Source organism: Gorilla gorilla, chromosome 12, assembly GCF_029281585.2.
Source record: "Gorilla gorilla gorilla isolate KB3781 chromosome 12, NHGRI_mGorGor1-v2.1_pri, whole genome shotgun sequence".
Classification (NCBI taxonomy): domain Eukaryota; kingdom Metazoa; phylum Chordata; class Mammalia; order Primates; family Hominidae; genus Gorilla; species Gorilla gorilla.
This window is the reverse complement of record NC_073236.2, coordinates 100423440-100450692: the sequence shown is the minus strand read 5'-3', so window position 1 is coordinate 100450692 and position 27253 is coordinate 100423440. Positions and strand designations below refer to the sequence as shown.

Genomic DNA, 27253 nt, shown 5'->3' with positions numbered 1-27253 from the left:
AGAATCCCCGTCTCTATAAAAAATACAAAAATTAGGCCAGGTGCGGAGGCTCACGCCTGTAATCCCGGCACTATGGGAGGCTGAGGCAGGCAGATCACGAGGTCAGGAGATCAAGACCATCGTGGCCAACATGATGAAACCCCATCTACTAAAACACAAAAAATTAGTTGGGCGTGGTGCCACGTGGCTGCAGTCCCAGGTACTCAGGAGGCTGAGGCAGGGGAATCACTTGAACTCGGGAGGTGGAAGGTGCAGTGAGCCGAGATCACACCACTGCACTCCAGCCTAGTGACAGAGCAAGACTCCACCTCAAAAAAAAAAAAAAAAAAAAAAAAGCTGGGCATGGTGGTACGTACCTGTGGTCCCAGCTATTCATGAGGCTGAGGTGGGAGGATCACCTGAGCCTAGGGAGGTCAAGGCTGCAGTGAGCCACGATCACACCACAGCACTCCAGCCCGGGTGACAGAGTGAGACTCTGTCCCGCCTCCCCAAAAGAAAGAAAGGAAAAAAATAGTAAAATATTCTCTAATCTTCCCTTGGAGGAAGCTTAAAAACAACTAGGTCACCAGTGATCAACTCACAGCTGCATGCAGAAGTGAATGGAAAACAAGATTTGACCCTAAGGTGATAACCTATGCAATATAACCTAGGAACCTGGCTTGGGTCTGGCTACCAAAACAAAGTAAGAGAAAGGAAATTCACAGTCCTAAATTCACAGTCCTAAGTTCACTTTAGGACCTGGAAAAATAAGTTACTGCGATGATTATAGTTCCTAGTTCTTTGGATACAATGAAGGAAAGGGATAAGGTAATATAGTACTCTTAGACCAGAAGCACAAAATTAAAAAAAAGTTTCTGATAAACACATAACTGGAAGAGATGCTCCTGACTCTACACTGACCTAAGTCCAGAAGAAAGGGGCAAGAGAATGGCATATTTAGATCGCTAGTCCACCACTGGAAGACTAACCGTAAGGTTTTTACTTGCCAGCATTTTCACTAAAAGCACATCTAGAATTCCCAAGTCATACGACTGTAATATTGGTTACAGAATTAACATAGGTCCTAAGTAAAAATTCCATTCGTATGAAAATATCCTATCTTCAAAGCATGAAGAAAAACTACAAAACATGGTATTAAAACTAACTTTATTTTGTTTAATGCATTAGGTGATGAAATCATTATTGCTTTTCAAAAGGGAAACAAAAAATATACCTGAGATAGCTTCCAAAATAAGCAACAATATTTGGGTGTTTACAGTCTTTCATCATAATAATTTCTTGCTGCACAACTGCAAAGTCTTCTCCTGGAATAAAAAACAAGCATGTTGAATATTTAGAGGTAAGTTTCAAAATGCTCATTTATTTCAAAACACAATAAAATAATTATACCTATTAATAAGTATAACATAATTAATGAGTTATAAATAAAACATAGCCAATAAGTTAATGGTATTACTTTTAATGACAATTTCAGTCCTGACTTGAGAGAAAATATAGCATAGTGCTTAAAAGCATGAACTCTGGTCCCAGACTTTCTGGATTAAAATCCTAACTCTGTTCCACACTAAGCTGTGTGAGTTTGGGTAAATTATTTGACTTCTCTGTGCCAATTCCATCCTCAGTAAAATAATAATAGCCTATCTCATAGGAATGTTGTAAGGGTTAAATGAACCAAAACATGTAAACTGCTTAGAACAGTGCCTGGCATGGAGTACGCTTTATACAAGTATTTGCTATTATTATTATACCTTGAACATAATCATCGGTATAATCCATCAATAGGAAATGTAAATTACTTTTTCCTTTATTTCCAGGTAACATTTAATATAATTTTAGCACAAAGAAGTAATTCTTTTTTAAGTTAGGGCAGGAACCCTTATACACCAAGTGTGTCAAATTTATCTCCACAGGCTGTTTGTAGAGCTGAGAGGCCTACACTCAAGCAGTACTGGATTACCAGATGGCCCACATTCACAGGCTTATCCTGTATTTGAGTGCCTCGTTCCAACTGTGTTATAATGCAGAATGGGATTGTATTTTAGCCTGGTCAGACTATTAGCAAATAATCTCTCTCCTACTGCCTCCTTGTCCAAATTCTCTAAAATAAGATCTGGCAATCCTATAGCAGTGTCACATGCTGTGGCTCCTGAACGAACACTTGTCATGGAGAGAAACAGAACTGCAGTGAATGCAAATGTGGTGAACCAGAGACTATGCAGAAAGAGAACAAATGGAAGTGCTTACTCTGAAATAAAAGCAGCTTTGTAGTACTAATTCAGCTTTTAAAGTATTATATACTATGAATAGCCTGATTAAATGTAAATCAGCAGCAAAGTAAAAAACAGAAGGCTTCCCCAATTACTGCTCAAATCATAAGTATAAGGTCATTGTGGTAAGCCCTGACATTTCTGGCCTTGGCATTTTGCTACTGCAAATGTAATTGAGACTTGAAACAGCCCAACCATGAACCATGTGAACCCAATATCAAAATCCACCTTACTGTCCCAGTTACAAGGAAAGAAATAATGGAGAACAGACAGTTGTTATGTTGGGTTCTTAATTTCTGCGTTGATATGAGCACAAAATCACAAATCTCCAAAGACATAATTTTTAGGCTTTCAAAAATTTGGAAGATTATTGAACTATGATCTTATCAATTTACTTCCCACCATTAAGGATTCCTGATTTTCTGTATATTAGAAGAAATCAAAATTAGGAATAATAAAGCCAAAATAAGACTAACACCAATTTTTATAGGTATACTAGGTACTTTGGAAGTTCTGGACTTTTAGTTTCTCACTCAACCCAAAATTATACTTTTAGTCAATCTAGTGAAAGAGTTGCATACAATAAAAGTTGATCTAGTCAGAGTGAACCCAAGACTTTAGTTTGATGGTTGGAAGACAAAAAGCTCTCTTTCTGGGGGTAGCCCTGAGAGTTATTAGTAGTCATGATACAACCTCAAAGGGAGTCAGCCTTAGGATAAAGTTAACATGTGGAAAGCATTGAGGAGAAACAGGTAAAAGGAAGCATACTGAGCTATTACAGCAAGCCTCACCTGTCTCTGTAATTTTCAGATATACCTGTACATGACCAATAAACTCTGTGTATTGTTTAAGCCACTTCAGCTGGGGTTTCTGTTACAGATAACTATAAGCATCATAACTTCTACAGTGATCTTTGTATTGAGCACTTTTATTATATTACACTGATGTCTGCATGTCTTTGCCTTCACTAGAATACAAAGTCCTCTAGGATAGGATTATGTCTTCATCATCTTTGTACCCCTAGTACCAAAGATGTGATCAATAAAGAACTGTTGACTGAATGAATCTACAACACCACATAATTCCTTTCTATGATGACTGTAAATCCAGAATATCAGCTTTTGGTTTAATTTCATCCAATTGTTAGCATGTTTTATATAATTAATTGCCTATATATTATTCCTTTTATTTCTAATAGAATGTATTAGTGGCTTTAGGTTTTCAACTGCAGCTTTCCCATGAAATACTACTGATCCAAAGTGTATCATTTTGTACTATTAAGTCAACTCTATGTGATTGTGAGAATGGTCAAATTAAATTCAACATTTTTGTGGGAAAAAAATTCAAAGAAAAATTCCACATACTCAATTTTTAAAGGTAAATAAAAAATGTAGATTTGGGTAAGAAAAAAGTAGAGTTTAATACATTAATAATCCAAAGGATTTAAAGAACTTTGTTCAAGGCTCATGAGAAATACATTATAAAGATAGGCCTCCTATCACGCGTAGAGCAGCAGGGGGTAACTGCCCCCATGATTCAATTACCTCCCACTGGGTCCTCCCACAACACATGGGGATTATGGGAACTACAATTCCAGATGAGACATGAGTGGTGACACAACCAAACTACATCATTCCACTCCTGGCCCCTCCCAAATCTCATGTCCTCACATTTCAAATCACAATCATGTCTTTCCAACAGTCCCTCAAAGTCTTAGTTCACTCCAGCATCAACCCAAAAGTCCAAGTCCAAAGTCTCATCTGAGACAAGGCAAGTCCCTTCTACCTATGAGCCTGTAAAATCAAAAGCAAGTGAGTTACTTTCTAGATACAATGGTGGTACACGCATTGGGTAAATACAGCTGTTCCAATGGGAGAAACTGGCCAAAATAAAGGGACTACAGGCCCCTTGCAAGTCTGAAATCCAACAGGATAGTCATTAAATCTTAAAGTTTAATGACTACCAACAGGGTAGTCATTAAATCTTAAAGTTCCAAAATGACCTCTTTTGACTCCATGTCTCACATCCAGGTCATGCTGATAACAAGAGGTGGACTCCCATGGCCTTGGGCAGCTCCACCCCTGTAGCTTTGCAGGGTACAGCTCCCCTCCTGGCTGCTTTCACAGGCTAGTATTAAGTGTCTCCAGATTTTCCAGGCACACAGTGCAAGCCGTCAGTGGATCTACCATTCTGAGATCCAGAGGACAGTGACCATCTTCTCACAGTTCCACTAGGCAGTGCCGCAGTGGGAACTCTGTGTGGGGGCTCCAACCCCATGTTTCCCTTCCGCACTGCCCTAGCAGAACCATGAGGGCTCCACCCTTGCAGCAAACTTCTGTCTGGACATCCAGGTATTTCCATATATCCTTTGAAATCTAGCCAGAGGTTCTCAAACCTCAATTCTTGGTTTCTGTGCACCTGTGGGCTCAATACCACGTGGAAGCTGCCAGGCTTGGGGCTTGCACCCTCTGAGGCAATGGCCTGAGCTATACACTGGCCCCTTTTAGCCACGGCTGGAGCGGCTAGGATGCAGAGCACCAAGTCCCTAGGCTGCACACAGCAGGGGGAGCCCTGGGCCTGGCCCACAGTACCATTTTTTCCTCCTAAGCCTCCAGGGCTGTGATGGGAGGGGCTGCTGCAAAAGTCTCTGAAATGCCCTGGAGACATGTTCCCCTTGTCTTAGTGATTAACATTTGGCTCCTTGTTACTTATGTAAATTTCTGCAGCAGGTTTGAATTTCTCCTGAGGAAAATGGGGTTTTCTTTTCTATTGCATTGTTGGGCTGCAAATTTTCCAAACTTTTATGCTCTGCTTCCTCTTGAACGCTTTGTTCCTTAGAAATTTCTTCCACCAGATACCCTAAATCATCTCTCTCAAGTTCAAAGCTCCATAGATCTCTAGGGCAGGGGCAAAATGCCGCCACTCTCTTTGCTAAAGCCTAACGAGAGTCACTTCTGCTCTAGTTCCCAACAGGTTCCTCATCTCCATCTGACAGCACCTCAGTCTGGACTTTATTGTCCATATCACTATCAGCATTTTGATCAAAGCCATTCAACATGTTTCTAGAAAGTTCCAAATGTTCCCACATCTTTCTGTCTTCTGAGCCCTACAAGTCTCTCGGAACTTCCAAACTTTTCCACATTTTCTTTTCTTCTTCTGAGCCCTCCAAACTGTTCCAACCTCTGCCTGTTACCCAATTCCAAAGTTGCTTCCAGATTTTCAGGTATCTTTACAGCAGCACCCCACTCCTGGTACCAATTTACTGTACTAGTCCATTCTCGTGCTGCTAATAAAGACCTACCAAAGACTGGGTAATTTATAAAGGAAAAGGGTTTAACTGACTCACAGTGTGGCATGGCTGGGGAGGGCTCAGTAACCTTACAATCATGGCAGAGGGGGAAGCAAACACATCCTTCTTCACATGGTGGCAGGTGGAAGAAGTATGAGCAAAAGGGGGAAAAGCCACTTATAAAACCATCAGATCTCATGAGAACTAACTCACTATCACGAGAACAGCAGCAGGGGGTAACTGCCCCCCATGATGCAATTACCTCCCACAAAGTCCCTCCCATAACATGTAGGGATTATGGGAATGACTCAAAATGAGATTTGGGTGGTAACACAGCTAAACTATATCAACAATCAAAACAATAACAGCTTAAAGATGAACCCTGAAAAGGTCCCTTATTTCTGTCACATTAAGTCCATACTTTGCTGCTGGCCTTGTCTACATATCTAGCACAGTGTCACTATTAAGGATATGCACTTTGAAATCAGAATATCTAATTATGAAACTTGGTTTCACAACTTACTAGTTGTATCATCTCAGGCAAATCTGTCTGTCTCTGCCTCCCGTTTCTCTTCTGTTTCTTTCTTTCTCTCTCTTTCCCTCTCTCCCCAACACCCTTTTGTCTCTACATTATAGCAATTATATCACGTTTTATGTAATAACGTGATACTATAATATGTATTATAGCAACTACCCATAGTCACAATTCTATGCCCCCTTACTCTATTTTTCCCCATGTACCACACTTAACATATTATATGTTTACTTATATGTGTTTCCCTAGCACATTAGACTCTTTCAATATAAATGAATTAATGAATTATTCTAAAGGTAATAACCAATTGAAACCCAAAAGAAAAAAAAAATAAGGTGGTATAAACAGTAGAAATACAAAATTTTCATTATTTACTATATATGACTGTGCTCCTGGACAACAAACACTTGAAAAAAAGGCAGAAACAATTTTTTAAAATCCTTCAATAACATATTAGAATATGTCAAATAAAATTGTGTACCTAAGAATAAGCTTTAAAACCCACAGGTTCCATACAAAGTTTAAACTTGCTTTTAAAATCTTTAAAATGATTATTTAAACATTATTTAAACTACATTTTATTTAAATATTAAATATTTAATTTAATATTATTAAATTATCATTTAAAACAGAATCTGCTCTGCTGTTAGTTTTCATGTTAAATAGCTGTTTGATATTGTAAATAATTATTTCATTATAATGACATCTGTCAAGATGCTTCTGGAAAACCATGTTAGCTTATTAGAGTCATGAAGATGTTAAACATGTAGAAGACAGAAATAAAGATGACTAAAGGAAAATAAGAAAACAAAGTATTCTGTGAGATAAAAGACCTGAAAAAAACAAAAGACACTTCCCTTCTGAATAGGAGAACTTACTATGGTAAAGACAGCAAGTACCTTATGAATTGATAACTGTATTAATGTAATTCCAATAAAAATGCCAGTTGAATCCTGAAAAAATTATACTTATATTCACCTGAAAAAATAAACATGAAGGAACAGTTTTCTAATAGATATTATTTTGAAATAAGTAGCTCTTATTTAGAATTGATACATCTGGAATAATTCTCATCCTTCTGATTCTTTATCCTGGATCATGTTAAATGTCCTTTGGCCAGAAACAAGAAAAATAAATAAAAGACATCCAAAGTGAAAAGGAAAAAGTAACATTATATTTGCTGGAAGATGACATGACATTGCATATAGAAAGCTCTAAAGATTCCACAAAAAAACTGTTAGCACTAATAAACAAATTCAGCAAAGTTGCAGGATACAAAGTCAAATGCATTTATATACACTAACAACAATCTGAAAAGGAAATTAAGAAAATAATCCCAATTGCAACAGCATCAAAAAGAATACCTAGTAATAGACTTAACCAAGGAGGAGGAAGACTTGTACTCTGAAAATTACAAAACGCTTAATTAGAAAAATAAATGGAAAGACATGCCATGTTTATGGACTGAAAGAGCATTGTTAAAATGTTCGTACTACCCAATGCGATCTACAAATTCAATGTAATCTGGAAAACAAACAGCAACTTTTTTCTTTCAGAAATAGAAAAAACAATCCTAAAATTTAGATAGAACCACAAAGAACGCCAAATAGCCAAAACAATCTTGAGAAAAAAGAATAAAAGCTGGAGGTCTCACACTCCTGCTTTCAAAACATATTACAAAGCTACAGCAATCAAACAATACGGCACTGGCATAAAGACAGACATATAGACCAATGGAATAGAGAAAAGAAAACCCAAAATAAACACCTGCATATAAGGTCAAATCCTCTTTCACAAGGATGCCAAGACTATGCAATGGGATAAAACAGTATTCAACAAAGGTGCTGGGAAAAACTGGATGGCAGCATGCAAAAGAATGACATTGGACGTTATCCTACATACACAAAAAATTCAGCTTTAATTTATTAAATACTTGAATATGAATTAAATACTTAAATGCAAGGCCTGAAACTATAAAACTCTTATAGAAAAACACAGGCCAAAACATTCATAATATTAGTCTTGGCAATCATTACTTGGATATGACATTAAAAGCACAGGCAACAAAAGCAAAAACAGACAACTGAAATTCCATCACTAAAAAGCTTCCGCACAGCACAAGAAACAGAATTAAAAGACTACCTATGGAATGTAAGAAAATATTTGCAAACCATATATCTGATGAGGGGTTATCAGGCACTCCTACAATGCAACAGCAAAACAAAACCCACCAAATAAATGGATTCAAAAATGAGCAAAGGGCTCGGCGCAGTGGCTCTCACGCCTGTAATCCCAGAACTTTTGGAGGCCGAGGTGGGTGGATCACCTGAGGTCAAGAGTTTGAGACCAGCCTGGCCAACATGGCAAAACCCAGACTCCACTAAAAATACAAAAAATTAGCTGGGCATAGTGGCAGGTGTCTGTAATCCCAGGTACTTTGGAGACTGAGGTGGGAGAACTGCTTGAACCCAGGAGGTGGAGGTTGCAGTGAGCCAAGACTGTGCCACTGCACTCTAGCTTGGGCAACAGAGTGAGACTCTGTCTCAAAAAAAAAAAAAAAAAGAGCTATGGTTGAATGGGTGATGGATATATGAAATAGCTTGATTTGATCATTTCACAACATACATATGCATCAGAATACCATGTTGTAAACTGTAAACAAACAGTATACAATTTTTGTCATTTATACAGTAATCATACTGGGGATTTTTTTTTTAAGAGCAAAGGACTTGAACAGAAATTTCTCAAAAAAAGATATACAAATGGCCAACAGATCTATGTCAAAAGATGCCCAACATTACTGTCTTCAGGGAAATGCAAATCAAAAACATAATGTCACTTCTCACCTGTTCAGATAGCCATTATAAAAAAAAAAAAACAAAAGAAGACAATAGCAAGTGTTGTCCAGGATATGAATACCCCTGTCCACTGTTGATGGGAATGTAAAATGGTGTAGCCACTATGGAAAACAGTATAGAAGTTCCTCTAAATATTAAAAATAGAAATACAATATGATCCAGCAATCTCACTTGTGGGTATATACCCCAAAGAACTGAAATTAGAATCTCAAAGAGACATTTGCACTCCAGAAAGCAGAATGGTCATGGCCAGAGACTGGGGGAAGGAAGAATTAGGAGTTGCTGTTCAATGTGTAAAGAATTTCAGTCACACAAGATGAAAATATTCTAGAGCATAATGTATAACATAATGGTTATAGTTAACAATACTGTACTAAATATTTAAATTTGTTAACAGAATAGGTATCATGTGACGTGTTTTTACCACCACTGATAAAAAGAGACAAACTCTAAAATATTTGAAGAGATTTATTTTGAGCCAAATATGAATGACCAGTGGTCTGTAATACAGCTCCAAGAGATCCTGAGAACATGTGCCCAAAGTGGTTGGTTTTACACATTTTAGGGAGACATAAGACATCAATCAAAACGTGTAAGGTGGGCCAGGTGCGGTGGCTTACGCCTGTAATGCCAGCACTTTGGGAGTCCAAGGTGGGTGGATCACCTGAGGCCAGGAGTACGACACCAGCCTGGCCAACATGGTGAAACCCCATCTTTACTAAAAATACAAAAATTAGCCAGGCGTGATGGCATATGCCTATAATCCCAGCTACGTGGGAGGCTGAAGCAGGAGAATTGCGTGAACCCAGGAGGCGGAGCTTGCAGTGAGCCAGGATGGTGCCCCTGCACCAGCCTAGGCGACAGAGAGAAACTCTGTCTCAAAAAATAAAAAAATAAAAAAAAAATAAAAAAATAAAGATAATGGGTAGCAGAGATGAAGGTTTTATCATGCAGATGAAGCCTCCAGGTAGCAGACTTCAGAGCTTTTGTCAGACCTATGAAGTGCCAGACTCCGTTAATTCTCTCCTGGATCAGGAAAAAGACCTGGAAAGGAAAAATGAATCCTCTATAGAATACAGATTTCCCCCACAAGAGACAGCTTTGCAGGACCATTTCAAAATATATCAAAGAAATATACTTGGGATAAAATACTTCTATTTCTTTCGGGGCCTGCTATCTGTCATGTGATGCTATACTAGAGTCGGGCTGGAATTTTGTGTCTTATTGCTATAAAAAGTCCGTTCACTAGTCTTAAGATCTCTATTTAAATGTTAATGTTGGTCAGCTGAGCCTGAATTCCAAAGGGAGGAGGGTATAATGAGGATGTCGGAGTCTCATTATGATGGTAACATCACGGCCTGAACTAGTTTTTCAGGTTAACTTTGGAATGCCCTTGGCTGAGGAGAGCCTCCATCAGTCGGTTGGTGGGCTTAGAATTTTATTGTTGGGTTACGCCATAGTAATTTTTAAAATGTCCTATAGCCAAGAGAAAAATGTAAGCTTAGACTATGAAAAATAAACAAGGTTTCTCATGCCATTGTTATGGGTATTTCACTCTCAAATCTTCCCATTTCCATTCTATTTTAAACACAGAGAAGTGAGAACATACATCTACGTTACATGTAAAAGTGTTTTAAAGTCAATTTCAAATTAACTTTTAATTTCATGTGTGGTGTCATTCAAAATACATAATTTCTAAACTCCATTTCATATGGTAGAAACAATAAATGAAATTAACTACTTCAGTTGTTCATGAAAGGAGTCAAACTCTGTAAAATATTTGAAGAGATTTATTCTGAGCCAAATATGAGTGACCAATGGCCCATGAAAGAGTCCTCAGGAGACCTGAGAACATATGCCCATGGTGGTCAGGGTACAGCCTAGTTTTATACATTTTAGGAAGACCTGAGGCATCAATCAAATACATTTAAGATTTACATTGGTTTGATCTAGAAGGGTGGGACAGCTTGAAGCAGGGTGGTGGGGTGGGGGTGGAGGTGGTAGCTTCCAGGTTAGAGGTAGATTTTTAAAATTTTCTGATTGGCAATTGGTTTAGAGTTATCATCAATAGAAAGGAATGTCTGGGTTCTGATAAGGGGTTGCGGAGACCAAGGTTTTACCATACAGATGAAACCTCCAGGTAGTAGGCGTCTCTTCAGACGTAAATGTTTCAGACGAAATTTCAGACGAAATGTTTCTCTTGAGATGTAAGATCTGTACTGATGTTAATACCAGTCAGCTTTCCCTGAATTCCGAAAGGGAAGAGGGCGTAGTTCCACCTCCGCTTCCATCATGGCCTGAATTTTTCAGGGTAACTTCGGAATGCCTTTGGCCCAGTGGAGGGGTTCATTTAGATGGTTGGGAGGCCTTGGAACTTTATTTTTTGATTTACACAGTAATCTATGGCTAATATTCCAACTTCTCTTAAGTTGTCAATTACTGTGTCAAACTACTGGAGTACCAGGAAATACTCTGAAACACTATATTAAATTATCAGGGTATCTTGAAACCCACTGGCTAATCTTTAAAAAGATAAGAAATTGGCTTAAGTAATTACAACATAAAATTAGAAAAAACTTTTCTAAAACCACAGAAGCAGCACCCAACTTTGAATTTTTGAAGAAATATTAAAGCTCTGATCAATAACACAGAAATACAAAGGAAGTATCTAATAATCCTATTGATTCCTAGTTATTTCAAAACAAATGAAAAAATGATTAAAACAGCAATATTTGTATTTTTTTCAGAAATGAGAATGAAGAAAACAACCCTTCAAATACTTCACCTGATAAAAATAACTTAGAGTCTATTTATTTGTTTGGCTGTATTTTAGTTAAGTGTTCTTGATTAATGTTTAAGATAAGTATCACTTACATTTACATACATTGTTACTGAATGGCCTTTGAACTTGGGTTCCACAAAGCCAAGTAGAAATTCCCTTGCTCAAACTATATAAACAAAAAAAGAAGCCAGGCACAGTGGCTCACACCTGTAGTCCCAGAACTTTAGGAAGCTAAGGCAGGTGGACTGCTTCAGCCCAGGAGTTTCAGACTAGCCTGGGCAACATGGTGAGACCTCATCTGTAGAAAAATTAAAAATAAGCTGGGTATGGTGGTGTGAGCCTGTAGTCCCAGCTACTTGGGAGGCTTCAATGGGAGGACTGACTGAGCCTGGGTGGTTGAGGCTGCAGTGAGCTGTCGCTGTGCCACTGCACTCCAGCCTGGGTGACAGTATGAGACTCTATCTAAAAAAACAAAAAAAGAAAAGGAAAAGGAAAAAAAAAAAAGAAAGAAACCATGGCCCTGGCTCCCTAAAAAAAAGTCTGACTCTAGTGCTGGGCATGGTGTTGGAAGCCTGTAGTCCCAGATATTTGGGGGACTGAGGTGAGAGTTTGATTCAACCTGGGCGACATAGTGAGACCTCAACTTTAAGATAAAAAGAAAAAATGTCTACCCTAATGCTGTGTTTCCCAACTCTGTTTTCCTAATGCCTCTCCCCAAGAAATTTTAATACCACAGATATTCTGCATGTTTATGTATTATGCATATATACATACATATATCTGTGCTTTGTACATAAAAAGAATTAAGATTTTTTTCATCCCAAAGAACCAGTTCCACTCCTTTCTTATTTTAAAGGAATATTTGAGAAAACATTCTCTAGTGCAAACGGATTGCGTCCAGGTAGTCAGGGAAGGAGGGCTTAACTTGAGCTTCCTGACCTATAAACCTGTTGGGTCTCCTTTTCTTACCTGGATCCAGCTCTTTTGAGAGCCAGGTTTACCCGAGTGGTTCTGATGGAAGGCCCAAAATAAGGAAGGTACCCGTAACTCAGGACTGAATTTCTAGTGAAAATCCTCTGGAGTATATCGCGCCCCCTGCCTACTAAAAATTATGGCAGCAACCCTACAGTTTCTATATGTAAAGTAAGTATTATAGTAGACTCAAAAAATGTTTCTGGAGTAAGGACAGAAAAAGGAAAAATAGAGCACGGTGTAGATTTTAAGGGAAGTGAAGAATACAATGGGCAAAAATTTTTCTGTTTTTATCATGCCCACCAACAAGAACAATGACATATTGTTTAAAATAGTTTTAGCTGGACACAGTGGCTCATGTTTGTAATCTCAGAACATTGGGAGGCCAAGGCAGGACAATCACTTGAGGCCAGGAGTTTGAGACCAGCTTGGGCAACACAACGAGACCCAGTCTCTACAAAAAAAACTAAAAAATTAGCTGGGTGTGGTGATGCACACCTGTTAATACCAGCTAGTAGTGAGGCTGAGGCAGGAGGATTGCTTGAGCCCAGGAGTTGGGGCTGCAGTGAGCTATGATCACATCACTATACTCCAGCCTGGGTGACAGGGTGAGATCCTGTCTCTAAAAGAAAGAGAAAAAAAAAATCCCAAAAAAGAAAAAAAGTTAAATAAAATAGTTCTAATTTTGGACGTTTTTAATCTCTCAACTTTCTGTTCTCTCACCAGATCTGATTTAAAGATAATTTTTTTTAGCAGCTCCTGATCTATTCTTGAGGTTACATAGGCATAAACCATAGCTGTATAAAACTCATGAAAATGAGTTTCTAAAATCAAAACAACAAACCTATTCTTCCCATAAACTCAATTTTTACATATATCATAACTCTCCCTTATCCCTTGTAACCTATCAATCACGTTTTAAGTTCTATCCACCCTAAAATCTCATGTAGTCACCCCTTCCTTCCCTCTGCACATAACTCAAGCATGGCTGTCACAACAGTAACATGTGTTCTTACCAGCAGGGCTTCTCTCCCATCTGCCTGTGTACACTGAATCTTCCTACAGTTATACTGTGACCATGTTACTAACCTGTAAAAACAAATGAAATCCCACTGTTTTACAGGGTAAAATCTAAATCTTTGGGCTAGTTTTTTTTGTTTTTTTTTTTTTTTTTTGAGATGCAGTTTTGCTCTGTCACCCAGGCTAGAGTGCAGTGGCGTGATCTTGGCTAACTGCAACCTCCGTCTCCCAGGTTCAAGTGATTCTCCTGCCTCAGCCTCTCAAGTAGCTGGGAATACAGGTGCAAGCCACCAAGCCAGGCTGATCGTGAACTCCTGACCTCAGCTGATCTGCCCGCCTTGGCCTCCCAAAGTGCTGGGATTACAGGCGTGAGCTACTGGGCCTGGCTGCTTTGGGCTAGTATTTAAGGCTTTCCATAAACTATCGTCAGTTTTCCACTTATTTCCCACCATGCTCACACATAGAGCATACTACTCTAGACAAATCAAACTACTACTTCCAAACAGGCCTAGTACTTTCATACTACCTTCGCTTTTATACTATCCTCATGTGGAATACCCTCCATTCTCTTATTCTACTAGCAAAATCCTAGCCAGTCTTGAAGGCTCATCTGAAGTTTTACTTCCTTATCCCAAGGGAAATGGAACTCACAGCATCTATGGAACCCACCAAGTATTAAGTTAGGCTATATCAGCCACTCTGCACTATGTGTATTTTTTCACACAGCATCCTACCTAGATATTCCCAGCCCAGAGTATTTCGGAGTAAATAGTCAAAGGCAGATCTTCAGTGACCCATGAATTAAGTCTTTCTAGTCACAGCCATCACCGTTGCTTACTGCCAGCACCACCACCTACATATGCACACACACTCTGCTCAGTGGGTTCTCCGTAGTTAGGCTGCTACTTACATAAACATTCTAGTTTTCACATTGGATAACAAGTTACTGGAAGGCAGGAACCATATCTCCGTATCTTCCTTCTAACTAAATTAAGTGCTAAATAAACATCCTTGAAGCCAAATCACTGGTCATAAACAGAGGACTGAGAATAAGAAATACATTGCAGATCCTTTGTCAGTTGCTTTTTTATTTTGGAGCATTATTACCTTTCAATGTGTAAATATTCAATCTCTCCAGCTCAGTCAGCCTCAAGTCATAGTATGATTCTAATATATTTAAGAGTGGCTAAGCAATCCATGATTAACCTTTGAAGAATAATTATCATGAATGATGTAACAACTACTCTATTCATGATGGCAATAAACACAAGGCAGCACTGAATAAGCATATGCTGGCAAGGGATCCACAAAAACACTCAAGGGAGATGGGAAAAGGCACCAGATAAATCATATCCCCAATGTTTTGCCACTCTATGATGAAAGATAAGGAGGCAGAAAGCACCTCTACTACCTCTAAGGAAAGAAAAAACTAATGTCAAAGGCTGGCAGGAGAGAATATTCCATAACATTTAACTTTGGAGGTCCATGAAAAAATAGTGGAATAAGGTCTTATTGGTACTTTTTTGCACTTTTAAAATTTAGCTTTACAATTTAATGCATGTTGCTCTCACGGAAACAAAGCATAATACCCTATTTTCTCACTACAAGTTTCTCTGTTTACCAACCTCAGTAGTTTTCATTGTGTTGGAAAAGGAATGAGTTTCCCCATTTAGAAGAGTTTTTCCTATGAGTTGCTACCTAATGAATCACTGTTATCTATCTGCATTTGTATCATATTATAATAACTAGTGCTGCAAACAATACCACAAATGAGTATAAGTAACTTTTAAATTCTGACTTTAAATCACAAAAAGAAAAGATTCCAGATCTATAACTTATTTATATAACCCCTTATCAGAACTTGAAAATAAAGCCCCAAAGAATACATATATAAGTTCTATTCTACTAGCAAGCTCTGCCATAGCTCTCATCTTCATCCATTTTTAATTTTTTTTTTCCAAATAAGTCTCAAGAATTCGCAGTGTTCTAGCCGGATCAGCCACAGACCACAGGAACAAACCCGTCATCTGACAAGTTCAGGTTTACTGACCCATTGCAAAGAGGAAAACCACACGCCAGAGAAATCTTAGGGCATCTCACCAAAAGAAAAGATAAGAGTTTTTGTAATATTTTGAATAAAATGGAATTGAGGTGAAATTTAAATGAAGTGGTGTTTTGATAGGCTTAGAGCAAAGGAGAGCTGTATGTAAAGGGGCAGACTTCAGGATTGGATTATAAAATGAATCCAAGGTTCTTTTTCCTTATAAGCAACAAAGTTACGATGGATGTGAACACTGTCTCTTACCTGAAGCTCTGCCATCTGGGGTGTAAATCAAGACTGCTTCTCTATGTCAAAGTGACTTAGATTCTCCAGGAAAGAGTGGAATGTTTAACTCTTGCCAATACAGGTTGAATTTCCCTAATTCAAAAATCTGATATACACAATGCTCCAAAATCCACAAGTTTTTGAGCACTGATGTGACGCAAATGAACTAAATTCTGCAATCAAAAAACAGAGTGGCTGAATGGATAAGAAAATAAGGCCCAATGATCTGTTGCCTACAAGAAACACATTTCACCTATGAAGATATACAGATTAAAATAAAGGGATGGAAAAAGATATTCCATGCCAATGGAAACAAGAAAAGAACAGGAGTAGCTATATCAGAAAAAATAGATTTCAAAACAGAAACTGTAAGAAGAGCTAAGAAGGTCACTACATATATATCCTCTCTCTCTCTATATATATATGTATATATATATACGTATACATACACACACATCTATCTATATACATCCTCTTGCTGAATTGATCCCTTTATACATATAATATATATTACATATATTTATATATTAAATTTTTGTAGAGCATTCAGACAAGAGCAAGAAATAAACGAGCATCCAAATTGGAAAGGAAGCAGTCAAATTATCCTTGTTTGCAGATTATATGATCTTATATTTGGAAAAATCTAAAGACTCCACCAAAAAACTATTAAACTGATAAATTCAGTAAAGCTGCAGGACACAAAATAAATATAGAAAAAGTAGTATCATTTTTGTATGCCAAAAGTGAACAATCTGAAAAAGAAATCAAGAAATAAATTCCATTTACAATAGCTACAAATAAAATAAAATAAAATACCTAGGAATTAACCAAAAAAATGAAAGATCTCTACAATGAAAACATAAAACATTGATGTAAGAAATTGAAGAAGTCACCAAAAAAAAAATGGAAAGATATTCCATGTTCATGGACTGGAAGAATCAATATTGTTAAAATGTCCATACTACCCAAAAGAATCTAAGGATTTAATGCAATTCCTATCAAAATATGAATGACATTCTTCACAAAAATAGAAAAAATTATCCTAAAATTTTTAGGGACCCACAGAAGACCCAAAATAGCCAAAGCTATCCTAAGGAAAAAAAAAAAAGAAACTGTAGGAATCACATTACCTGACTTCAAATTATACTACAGAGCTATGGTAACCAAAACAGCATGCTGCTGGAAAAACAGATACATAGATCAGTGAACAGAATGAAGAACCCAGAAATAAATCCAGACATGTACAGTGAATGCATTTTCAACAAAGATACCAAGAACATACACTGGGGAAAGGACAGTCTCTTCAATAAATGGTGCTGAGAAAACTGGATATCCATATGCAGAAGACTGAAACTAGACCCCCTTCCTCTTACCACATACAAAAATCAAATTAAAATGGATTAAAGACATAAATCTAAGACCTCAAACTATGGAAATACTACAAGAAAACATTGGGGAAAATCTCCATGACACTGGTGTGGGCAAAGATTTCTTGAGCAATATCCTACAGGCACTGGCAACCAAGCAAAAATGGACAGATGGGATCACATCAAATTAAAAAGCTTCTGCATAGCAAAACAAATAATCACCAAAGAGAAGAGACAACCCCATGAATGGCAGAAAATATCTGCAAACTACTCATCTGACAAGGGATTAACAACCAGATTATATAAGGAGCTCAAACAACTCCACCGGGGAAAAAAACCCTAATGATTCAATTTAAAAATGGGCAAAAGATCTGAACAGACATTTCTTCAAAGAAATAAAAATGGCAAACAGGTATATGAAAAGGTGCTCAACATCACTGATCATCAGAGAAATGCAAATCAAAACTATACCATGAGATATTATCTCCCCTTATTCAAAATGCCTTTTATCAAAAAGACAGGCAATAAATGCTGGTGAGAATGTGGAGAAAAGGGAACCCTCCTACACTGTCAGTAGGAATGTAAATTAACACAACTACTATGGAGAACAGTTTGGAGGTTCCTCGAAAAACTAAAAATAGAACTACCATACAATCATGCAATCCACTCCTAGATACATACTCAAAAGAAAGGAAATGAGTATACTGAAGAGAGATCTGCACTCCCATGTTTACTGCAGCACTATTCACAATAACCAAGATTTGGAAGCAACCTAAGTGTCCATCAACAGATCAATGAATAAAGAAATGTGGTACATATATACAATGGAGTACTATTCAGCCATTAAAAGGAATGAGATCCTGTCATTTGCAACAACATGGGTGGAACTGGAAGTCATTATGTTAAGTGAAATAAACCAGGCACAGAAAGACAAACATCACATGTTCTCATTTATCTGTGGGAGCTAAAACTCAGAACAATTGAACTTAAGGAGATACAGAGTAGAAGGATGGTTACCATAGGCTGGGAAGCTTACAGGCCTTGGTGCGGGGTAGAACGGATTTGGAGATGGTTAATTGGTACAAAAAATTAGAAAGAATGAATAAGCCCTAGTATTTGCAAGCACAACAGGGTGACTTTAGTAACAACAACAACAAAAAATCCAATCATAAATTTTAAAATAACTAGAAGAGTATAACTGGTCTGTTTGAAACACAAAGGATAAATACTTGAGATGATGGATATCCATTTACCCTGGTGTGATTATTATGCATTGCGTGTCTGTATCAAAATGGCTCATGTAACCCAGAAATATATATGCCTACTATGTACCCATGAAAATTAAAAATGGCTCACATCTGTAATCCCAGTACTTTGGGAGGCCCAGGCAGGCGGATCACTTGATGCCAGGAGTTTGAGGCCATCCTGGCCAACATGATGAAACCTTGTCTCTACTAAAAATACAAAAATTAGCCAGGCATGGTGGTGCATGCCTGTAATTCCAGCTATTCATGAAGATTGCTTGAACCCGGAGGCAGAGGTTGCAGTGAGCCAAGATCACACCACTGCCTGGGTGACAGAGCGAGACTCTATCTCAAAACAATAAAAAATTAAAATTAAAATTAAAATTAAAAATAAATTAGGCCAGGTGCGGTGGCTCACGCTTGTTATCCCAGCACTTTGGGAGGCAGAGGCGGGTGGATCACCTGAGGTCAGGAATTCAATACCAGCCTGACAGCGAAACCCCGTCTCTACTAAAAATACAAAAATTAGCCGGGCGTGGTGGTGCACCCCTGTAATCCCAGCTACTCGGGCAGCTGAGGCAGGAGAATCGCTTGAACCTGGGAGGCAGAGGTTGCAGTAAGCTGAGATCGGGCCACTGCACTCCAGCCTGGGCAACAGAGCAAGACTCCATCACAAATAAAAAAAAAATTAAAAAAAAATTTTTAAATTTTTTAAATTTAAAGCTGCATAATTAAGATGAGAAGCAACAGTCAGACACCTTGGAGTAACTTCACATTTAAACAATTTGGTCAAAATGTCTGAGTAAGTTTTTATTTTGCTTCAGGTTCAAATTGCTTATCAGCTGTAAAAAAAAGGAAAAAGGAACAAACTCTAGACAGAAATTCTTAAAATCCAACATGTTGCACTAGACTATTTCAGACTTAATTTTTGTTTCCAAAAAATGGAAGACTAGCCATCAAAAACTCTAATTTAGGCCAGACATAGTGGCTCATGCTTGTAATCCTAGCAGTTTGGAAGGCCGAGGTGAGAGGTCGCTTGAGACCAGGTATTCAAGAGCAAACTGGGCAATATAGTGAGACCCTGTCTCTACAAACAATAAAAATTAGCTGGGTGTCATGGCACACGCCTGCAGTCCTAGCTACTTGGGAGACTGAGGTAGAAGGATAGCATGAGCCCAGGAGATCAAGACTGCAGTGAGCCACGATCATACCACTGCACTCCAGCCTGGGCTACAGTGAAACTGTCTCTTAAACACACACACACCCCTCTACCTTAGAAAAATGTGAGCGTAACACCACTCGTGAAGTAGTTCCCTCCTCCATACCCCAAATAAAACCGGAGTCTACTCAGTTCTCTAGAGATATCTATCAAGTCACCAAAGAATATATTACATGATGCTACAGCAAGGCAATCAGCAAAATCTGGACTGGGGGGAACTTTACAGGATAAATGATCGAGTTACTTCCACAGAAAATTACAAGGAAAAAAGATAAAAAGAAATTAAGTGGGAACCTATAGATATAACGTAGCAACTATTTGCTAAGCGTAGGTCTTATTAATAAAGAACTGTAATGTTGTTAATGGTTTTAGTTACGTATCTTTAATAATTTTATTAAGGCATATGTTTAAATTGGATAGTTCAGCAATTTCAAGTGTATAATTCAATGGTGCTTTTAGTAAATTTACCAAGTTGTACAACCACCACTAGATTATTCCCATAAGACCCTTCACGTACAATAATTGTTAGTCCACCCCGTCCCCAGCTCACCAGATTAACTTTCTGACACCACAGATTTGCCTTTTCTGAACCTTTCACATGGAATCATACAGTACGCAGTTTTGTGTGTCTAGCTCCTTTCACTTAGCACGTTTTGGTCACCTATGTTACAGCATGCTATCAGCAACTTGTTTTTATTGTTGAATAGTATTCAATTGTATGAACACAACATATTCATTCATCAGTTGATGGGCAGTTAGACTGTTTCCAATTTTGAGACATACTGTGAATAATGCTACTATAAACATTTGTGCATGACAATCATTGTGTCGGCAGATATGCAAGAGTAGAATTGCTGGGTCATTATGGCAAATTTATGTTTAACACTTTAAGGAAGTGACAAACTGTTTTCCAAAGTGGTTGCACCATTTTACATTTCCACCAGCTGTGTATGAGGGTTCCTGTTTGTGATTACACTTTGAGTATTTATACTTTAGGCATATACACAGAAATACTATGGGCTGGAATTTTATGATTGAGGGATCAAAATAACTGGTGGCGGGGGGAAATGGGTAGCTGTAATAGATGAAACATATTTATGGTGATAACCTTTGTTTTCTCTGGGTGGCAGAATATGAATGATTTTTATTTTTTTCCTTTTGTATAGTTGTATATTCTACTTTTAATACATTGATCAATATATACATGGCAGTGTCCAACACTGACAGTGCAACAACTTGAACATTTCATGAACAGAAAATAATTGACTTGAACAGTAAGCTTTTTCAAGTTTTTAATTTTTTAAGGAAATTTTAAGATGTACAGAATAAGTACTATGTGCCAGGCCCTAAGCTCAGTGCTGGGGGCACAAATTTGATTAAAACTTAGAAACAAAGAAAGGCAAGTCTAGAATGACAATATAGCTATGGTCAGTGCTACAGCAGAGCTAATCACTCAGGAATCATCTTAATTAGACCCAGGGTCAGGCAAGGCTTCCTGAAAGAGAAGGTTTCTTGAGGGAATGATGTATACACAAAATACTTCTCATTAGAACCATTTCATTAAGTAACACAGTCACTGCTTAATGATTAAAAATGAAGGCCCTGCTTTAAATGCCAAATTTCTTTTTGTAGCTAATATTTCAACAACTTCAAATATCCTTCTTAAATTTCTTATGAATTGAAGAGTAGGAGATTCAGAAAAAAGATAAACATCTTGTCTTGTGATGTTTAGAATATAACGACTACATAAAATCTAAATATGTATAACTGGAAAATTTTTTTAATTCATTTTATTTATGTTCGGTTTGGTCACAGTCAATCAGCACATCCTTAAATTTTCATTTTAATATCACTTCTAAAAAGTTTATTGATGCTCTAAATAAGGGGGGAGCAAACTATAGGGAAAGAGGGAGAACTGAATATAGAGACCATACATGACCTACAAAGTCTGAAGTATTGGCTATTTGGCCTTTTTTTTTTTTTTTTTTTTTTTTTTTTTTAAACAGAAAAAGTTTTTCCACTCTTGCAAAGTCTCTGAATGGATTTCTGTTCATACTGGAGCTAAAACTTGTTTCACCAATAAACTCTTATTATCAGCTTGTAAAGGAAGAAGTCATCAGAAAGGCACTAACTACTGTGGAACTCGGTCTAGACACTAGCACAATTATAGACTTGCTTATGGTGGGAAGGAGAAAGAGTGGGAAGGGGTTTCTAAGAGAGAATAAACAAAGAGTGAGTAATTAGCTAAGAAAAATTTGGGTTTTGAGGGAAGTAGGAGGAATTCAAAGAACATAGTTGAAGCAGACAAAAAATACGGAGTAGCCTTAAGGGGCTTTACAATAAGCTGCTCAATTTGATAGACAACTGCTGGGATAGCAATGAAATACAGAATGTGGAAGCTAGATCTCCTGAGAAAAACTGAGACTCAGAGACATGAAGCTATTTGCCCAAGTTCACAGAGCAAGGGAGTGGGAGACAAACTGAACTACAACTACCTAAATTTCAGTTCTGTTTTTTCCACTACATCACACTGACACCACAAGACGTTAGCATGGAAATAAACCACTATCAGCTTGTCACAAGTTAGCTCAACTGAGTTCAGAAAGAACAAAGTCTTTTCAGGAGCTCCCCTTCCTCCCCCAATTATCAGTTACTTTTCAGCGAAGAACTGAGCAAGGTGTGTTGTATGCAGAACTTGAAGAAGTGGAGGAAAGGGCATACAAGCAGCTCTATTTATCCCAGATGATGTTGGGGAAAACAAGAGAATGTTGACCAAACATCATTAAAATAAGCCTTAAGATATCCCATGGCTTTCTAGCAGTAAGAAAAAATGAATTTCAAACAATTTACCTGGTTCCAATTTTATTACTTTAATTGCTGCTAATTCACCAGTGTTAACATTCCGTGCCTAAAAGAAAGAGGAAAAAAGGATTATTGTGAAAAAAGCTTTCATAAAAAGTGTATAAAATTTCACTTTAGCTTACTGTTTTCAGTTATATAAAAATATTTTAAAAGAAATGCAAATGTTATATTTACAAAACAAATAGTTTATCCTTCACAATAAATTTCAACATTTATGTATAAATTTAATATTGGCAAAACTAACAGCTAATATACACTTAGATGTTAGTATGGATGTGCCAGGCACTATTCTAAATGTTTTAATATTAATTCATTTAATCCTCACAACAACCTTATAAAATAGGTACTGATATTATTCTCATTTTGCAAGTGAGGAAACTAAAGGACATAGAACTCAAAAGAACTTAACAAGGTCATATAGCCAGTGAGTCGACAGTGCTGGGATTCAAACCTAGGCAGTCTAACTCCACAGCCTGACCCTTTAAGTATTACACTGTATTGCTATTCATTCAAAGGCTAGTTGAACTAATTAACTAGCCTTACATTTTTTCATTTAAAAGCTTTAGGATATGAAAGGCTAACACAATTGTGTATATAATTATGAAAACAGGCCCCCTGCATCCTTTTAAACACATCTGATGGTACAGTCAAATACATGTAGTTCAATGCAAAACCTATTTTTGTAAGCCACATATTAAAAATCACTTTAAAAAATCAAATTATAGATTCCTGGCATTTACAACTGTATAATTATGTATATAAGTATGCATAATTATATTATGTGTATTTATGTGTACATATAACACAATATATATTATATATAATACACATATAAATAAGCAGAAACTATATTAAAATGGCAGTAAGTCTTTGTCAATTTAAAATGTTTTATAATTGGATCAGAACTTTCAATTTGATATTTTAAACTGTTAACTACAAATAATTTTCATACCACCAATGAAGAACAATACATGCCATTCCCTGATCACAGAAAGATCCATTCATGTGACCAGATTTATTCCTAGTTGCAACACTCTCTTATTAATGGATTGGTGAAAATCAGTGAATCACCTGGCAAGAGATGGTAACACCATTAACAGTGGAATTCTTCTAAGAATACTAGGGCACTAAAAATACCAGCCAAAGATCTAAGATATGAGAAACAGCCATTGCTGAAAATATAAAATTTAACCATTTAACTCTAAGAAGAACAAATATATTAAGAGATCTCATACAAATTAATAAAATTTGCAGGGAAAATTCATTTAAAAATTGTTCCTTCAAACAAAATCCCCATAACTAATAAACACTCAAGGCAGTACAAAAGAGATTTGAAGACTTATTTCAAATTAAACTTAATTTCCATAAAATGGGATAGATGTTTCAAATAGACAGTGCTGGATACTAGTTCCTTTCTCTAGGAAGGAAACGTATATAAATGATGAAATAGAAATCAAACCAGAATATCATTCTGGGAGCATTCTGTAAAGGAGGCAGAGTGTATCTGAAAAATATTCAGGTATAATAGTCATAAAGCTTTTCAAGCACCATCACAACTACTTGCCTCTCCTCACACTTTGATATCTTTTCTCTGGTAGGATTCTCCTTTAGCATCTCCTCCAAATAAGACAACTGCCACCATTTAAAAATCATGCTATGGTTTTTTACTTACTGAGAAGAAATTCAGAGTATGGGTGATTCTACTATGGAAGAGCAGACAAATGTGAACTCAGAAAGCTAGGACGATTATAGCTGAGATTTTTGTTACCAATGACCACAGGAGGGCACACTCTCTATTTACAAGTTACACAGTGTTTGTCCAAAATGGTTGCTGTACACAATGTACTCTTCTAAAAATAGATTTACTAACACCAGCATATATTTAACAGAAAAATTATGACACTAACTACTGATGAGTGGTTTACCAAGGTCAATATTTCCTATAGGGTTGACTTATGAATACAATTATTTCAAGTGGTAAATCAGTCTAGAATTTCCTAAAGGCTAACAGTTTTTAAATTACAGTTTTTTAGGGTTAATTGAAAAAAACATAGAGCTAAAATGATTACTGTTCTTTTGCTTTCTATGATGTTAGAAATATCTTCCAATATGTAATTTATTTGGCAGTATTAAGATATTTCACAAAAAGGGGAAACAGACAATTGAAAGTCCTTAAGAAACTTCACTTCTAAGCCTTTCCTTAGTAAAATCCATGTTTATTAATAAAGGGTCTTTAAAGCTTTATGATTCACCAAGAATCTTGGTCTTCTGCCTAAAATAAGTCATATTTTGCTATCTCTAAAATGACTGTAGTCAAGGTTACACACAAAGGTAAATTTAAAAGTCAATATTATCTCTAACATTCTGCAACTGCTATTCTTTTTTTCAATCACCTTGAGCAGTTTATTTTTTAAAAAGGAGAGCAAGATAGAAATTATAAAATATTAGCACGTGTAAAGTTAAAAATTTTGAATTCAGAATATGTAACATAAAATGTTCATACTTGTTAAGGGAAGAAAACAGGATAAAATATTCTAAGCAGCTAGATCTAGTCTGCTGCAACACTGATCTGACCACCATTCTTCAAATGCTCCCACAGTGATGTTCTCATCATGCTGTTCTTGACTTATAACTCTGCAAGGGTACACATCATTGCTTTAAAGACAAAAATCCAAATTCCCTGTCAGAGTATTTAAAGCTTTCACTAAATACAGCACTTTTTATAACAGCTTTATTGGGATAGAATCCACATACCATGAAGTACACCCTTTCATGGTGTATGATTCAGTTGTGTTTAGTATATTCAGAGTTATGTAACTATACTAACTAATTTTAGAACACTTTCATCACCTCAAAAAGAAACCCCAGACCCATTCGCAGTCACTCCATATTCCTCTGACTCTCAATCCCTGGCAACCACTAATCTACTTTCCATCTCTATGGATTTGACTATTATAAATATTTCATGTAAATGGGATCAAATAACACATGGTCCTCTGTGAGTCTGGTTTCTTGCACTTGGTGTAATGCTTTCAGACTCATCCATGTCTCAAACTCATTTATGTGTTACTGCCAAATAGTATTCCATTGTATGGAAATAACATATTTGGGTTGTTTCTACTTTTTAGCTGTTATGAATAATGGTGCTATAAACATCAGTATACACATTTTTGTGTGGACCTGTTTTCAATTTTCCATTTGAATATCTTCTTTGGAGAACTGTCTATTCAATTCTTTGTCCATTTTTAATTCTTTTTAAATTGTTAACTTGTAAGAGTTCTTCACATATATTCTGGATATAAATCCCTTATCAGTCACATGATTTGCAAGTATTTTCTCCCATTCTACATGCTTTCATTTTCTTATGGGTATCCTTTGAAACACAAAACCTTTTCATTTTGATGATGTCCAACTTAACTAATTTTTGTTTCTTGTGTTTTTAGTGTTGCAGCTAAGAAACCATTTGCCTAACCCAAGGTCACAAATACTTTTTTCCTATGATTTTTTTTTTCTAAGAGTTCTAAGTTTTAGAGTTTTCTTAAATTTACGTCTATAATCTACTTTGAGTGAATTTTTATACTGTGTCAGATAGGGCTTCAGTTTCATTCTTTTGCCTGTGGATATGAAATTGTGAAATACTACATTTTAATCTGGCCCCCATCTATATTTCTAGTCACTCCCTAACCTGTACTTTATCCTCTGGCCAAACTAAACAACTTGCTATTCCCCAGAGCTATCCACGCTTTGTTCCAGCTCCCTCCCCTGGCCTAACAGACATCCTTCGAAGCTCAGCTTAGGCTACCACCACTTCCCACAAGCCTTTTCCTGGCCCTGGTCTCATACCTTACTTCAGTATACACGTGCCCCACCGCATACTCCCATAGGTTCTGGGTAACCTTTCTAAAATGGAAGTGGACTGGTGAGGAAAATCCTGCAGGTCTAGACCGATCTCGGCTTAGAGGGGCTCTTGGAAAGTACCAACTTTCAAAGCTGTACCAGAATTTAGTTTTGATTCAGTGAGCCTTTCAGAGGCCATTCAGATTTGAACTAGTTTTGGAAAGAATTTTTCTGAGATGATTTCACGCAGATTGTGGAATTATCTCCAACTATCAGAAAGGCATTCCTTGAGAGTGAACTGAGGGTTAACAACATATTCAAGCAGCAATCATTAAGAGCCAAAAAATGTGCTAGGTACAATATAAAGTGGGTTAGAAACAGTCATTATCAGTAAAACATCTGACCATCATCTACTATGTATTGAGCCCCTTGGAGTACTCAAACCTTACTATGTAGAAGGGCATGTCCGATGTGAATATGAATAAAAGTTCTGAATTAGAGTTAACAACGTTTAGTCCTGGCTCTGCCAGTAAACAGCAATGGGATCTGAGCAAGTAATTTCCCTTGTGTCTTCTTCCTGACCCCTCTGCCCACAATTTAATAACATGAAGGTGAAGATAGGCTATTTCTAAGGTTCCTTCTAATTCTAAAAGTCAATGTTTATATCAAATAATT

The 27253-nt window shown here is 37.0% G+C and overlaps 1 protein-coding gene across 4 annotated transcripts in view; it reads right to left on the bottom strand.

Moving 5' to 3' along the window:
- MAP4K3 (mitogen-activated protein kinase kinase kinase kinase 3) overlaps nt 1-27253 on the bottom strand; it is a 186659-nt gene that overhangs the window by 106130 nt on the left and 53276 nt on the right. For 3 of the 4 annotated variants that reach the window (XM_019021178.4, XM_019021179.4, XM_063695929.1), the window contains exons 2-3: nt 22730-22787; nt 1214-1304 (exon numbers count right to left, since the gene is read on the bottom strand). In XM_019021178.4, coding sequence (XP_018876723.1) covers nt 1214-1304; nt 22730-22787 — 149 coding nt within the window. The remainder of the gene's footprint in view (nt 1-1213; nt 1305-22729; nt 22788-27253) is intronic. The other variant, XM_019021181.4, reaches the window with a different exon arrangement.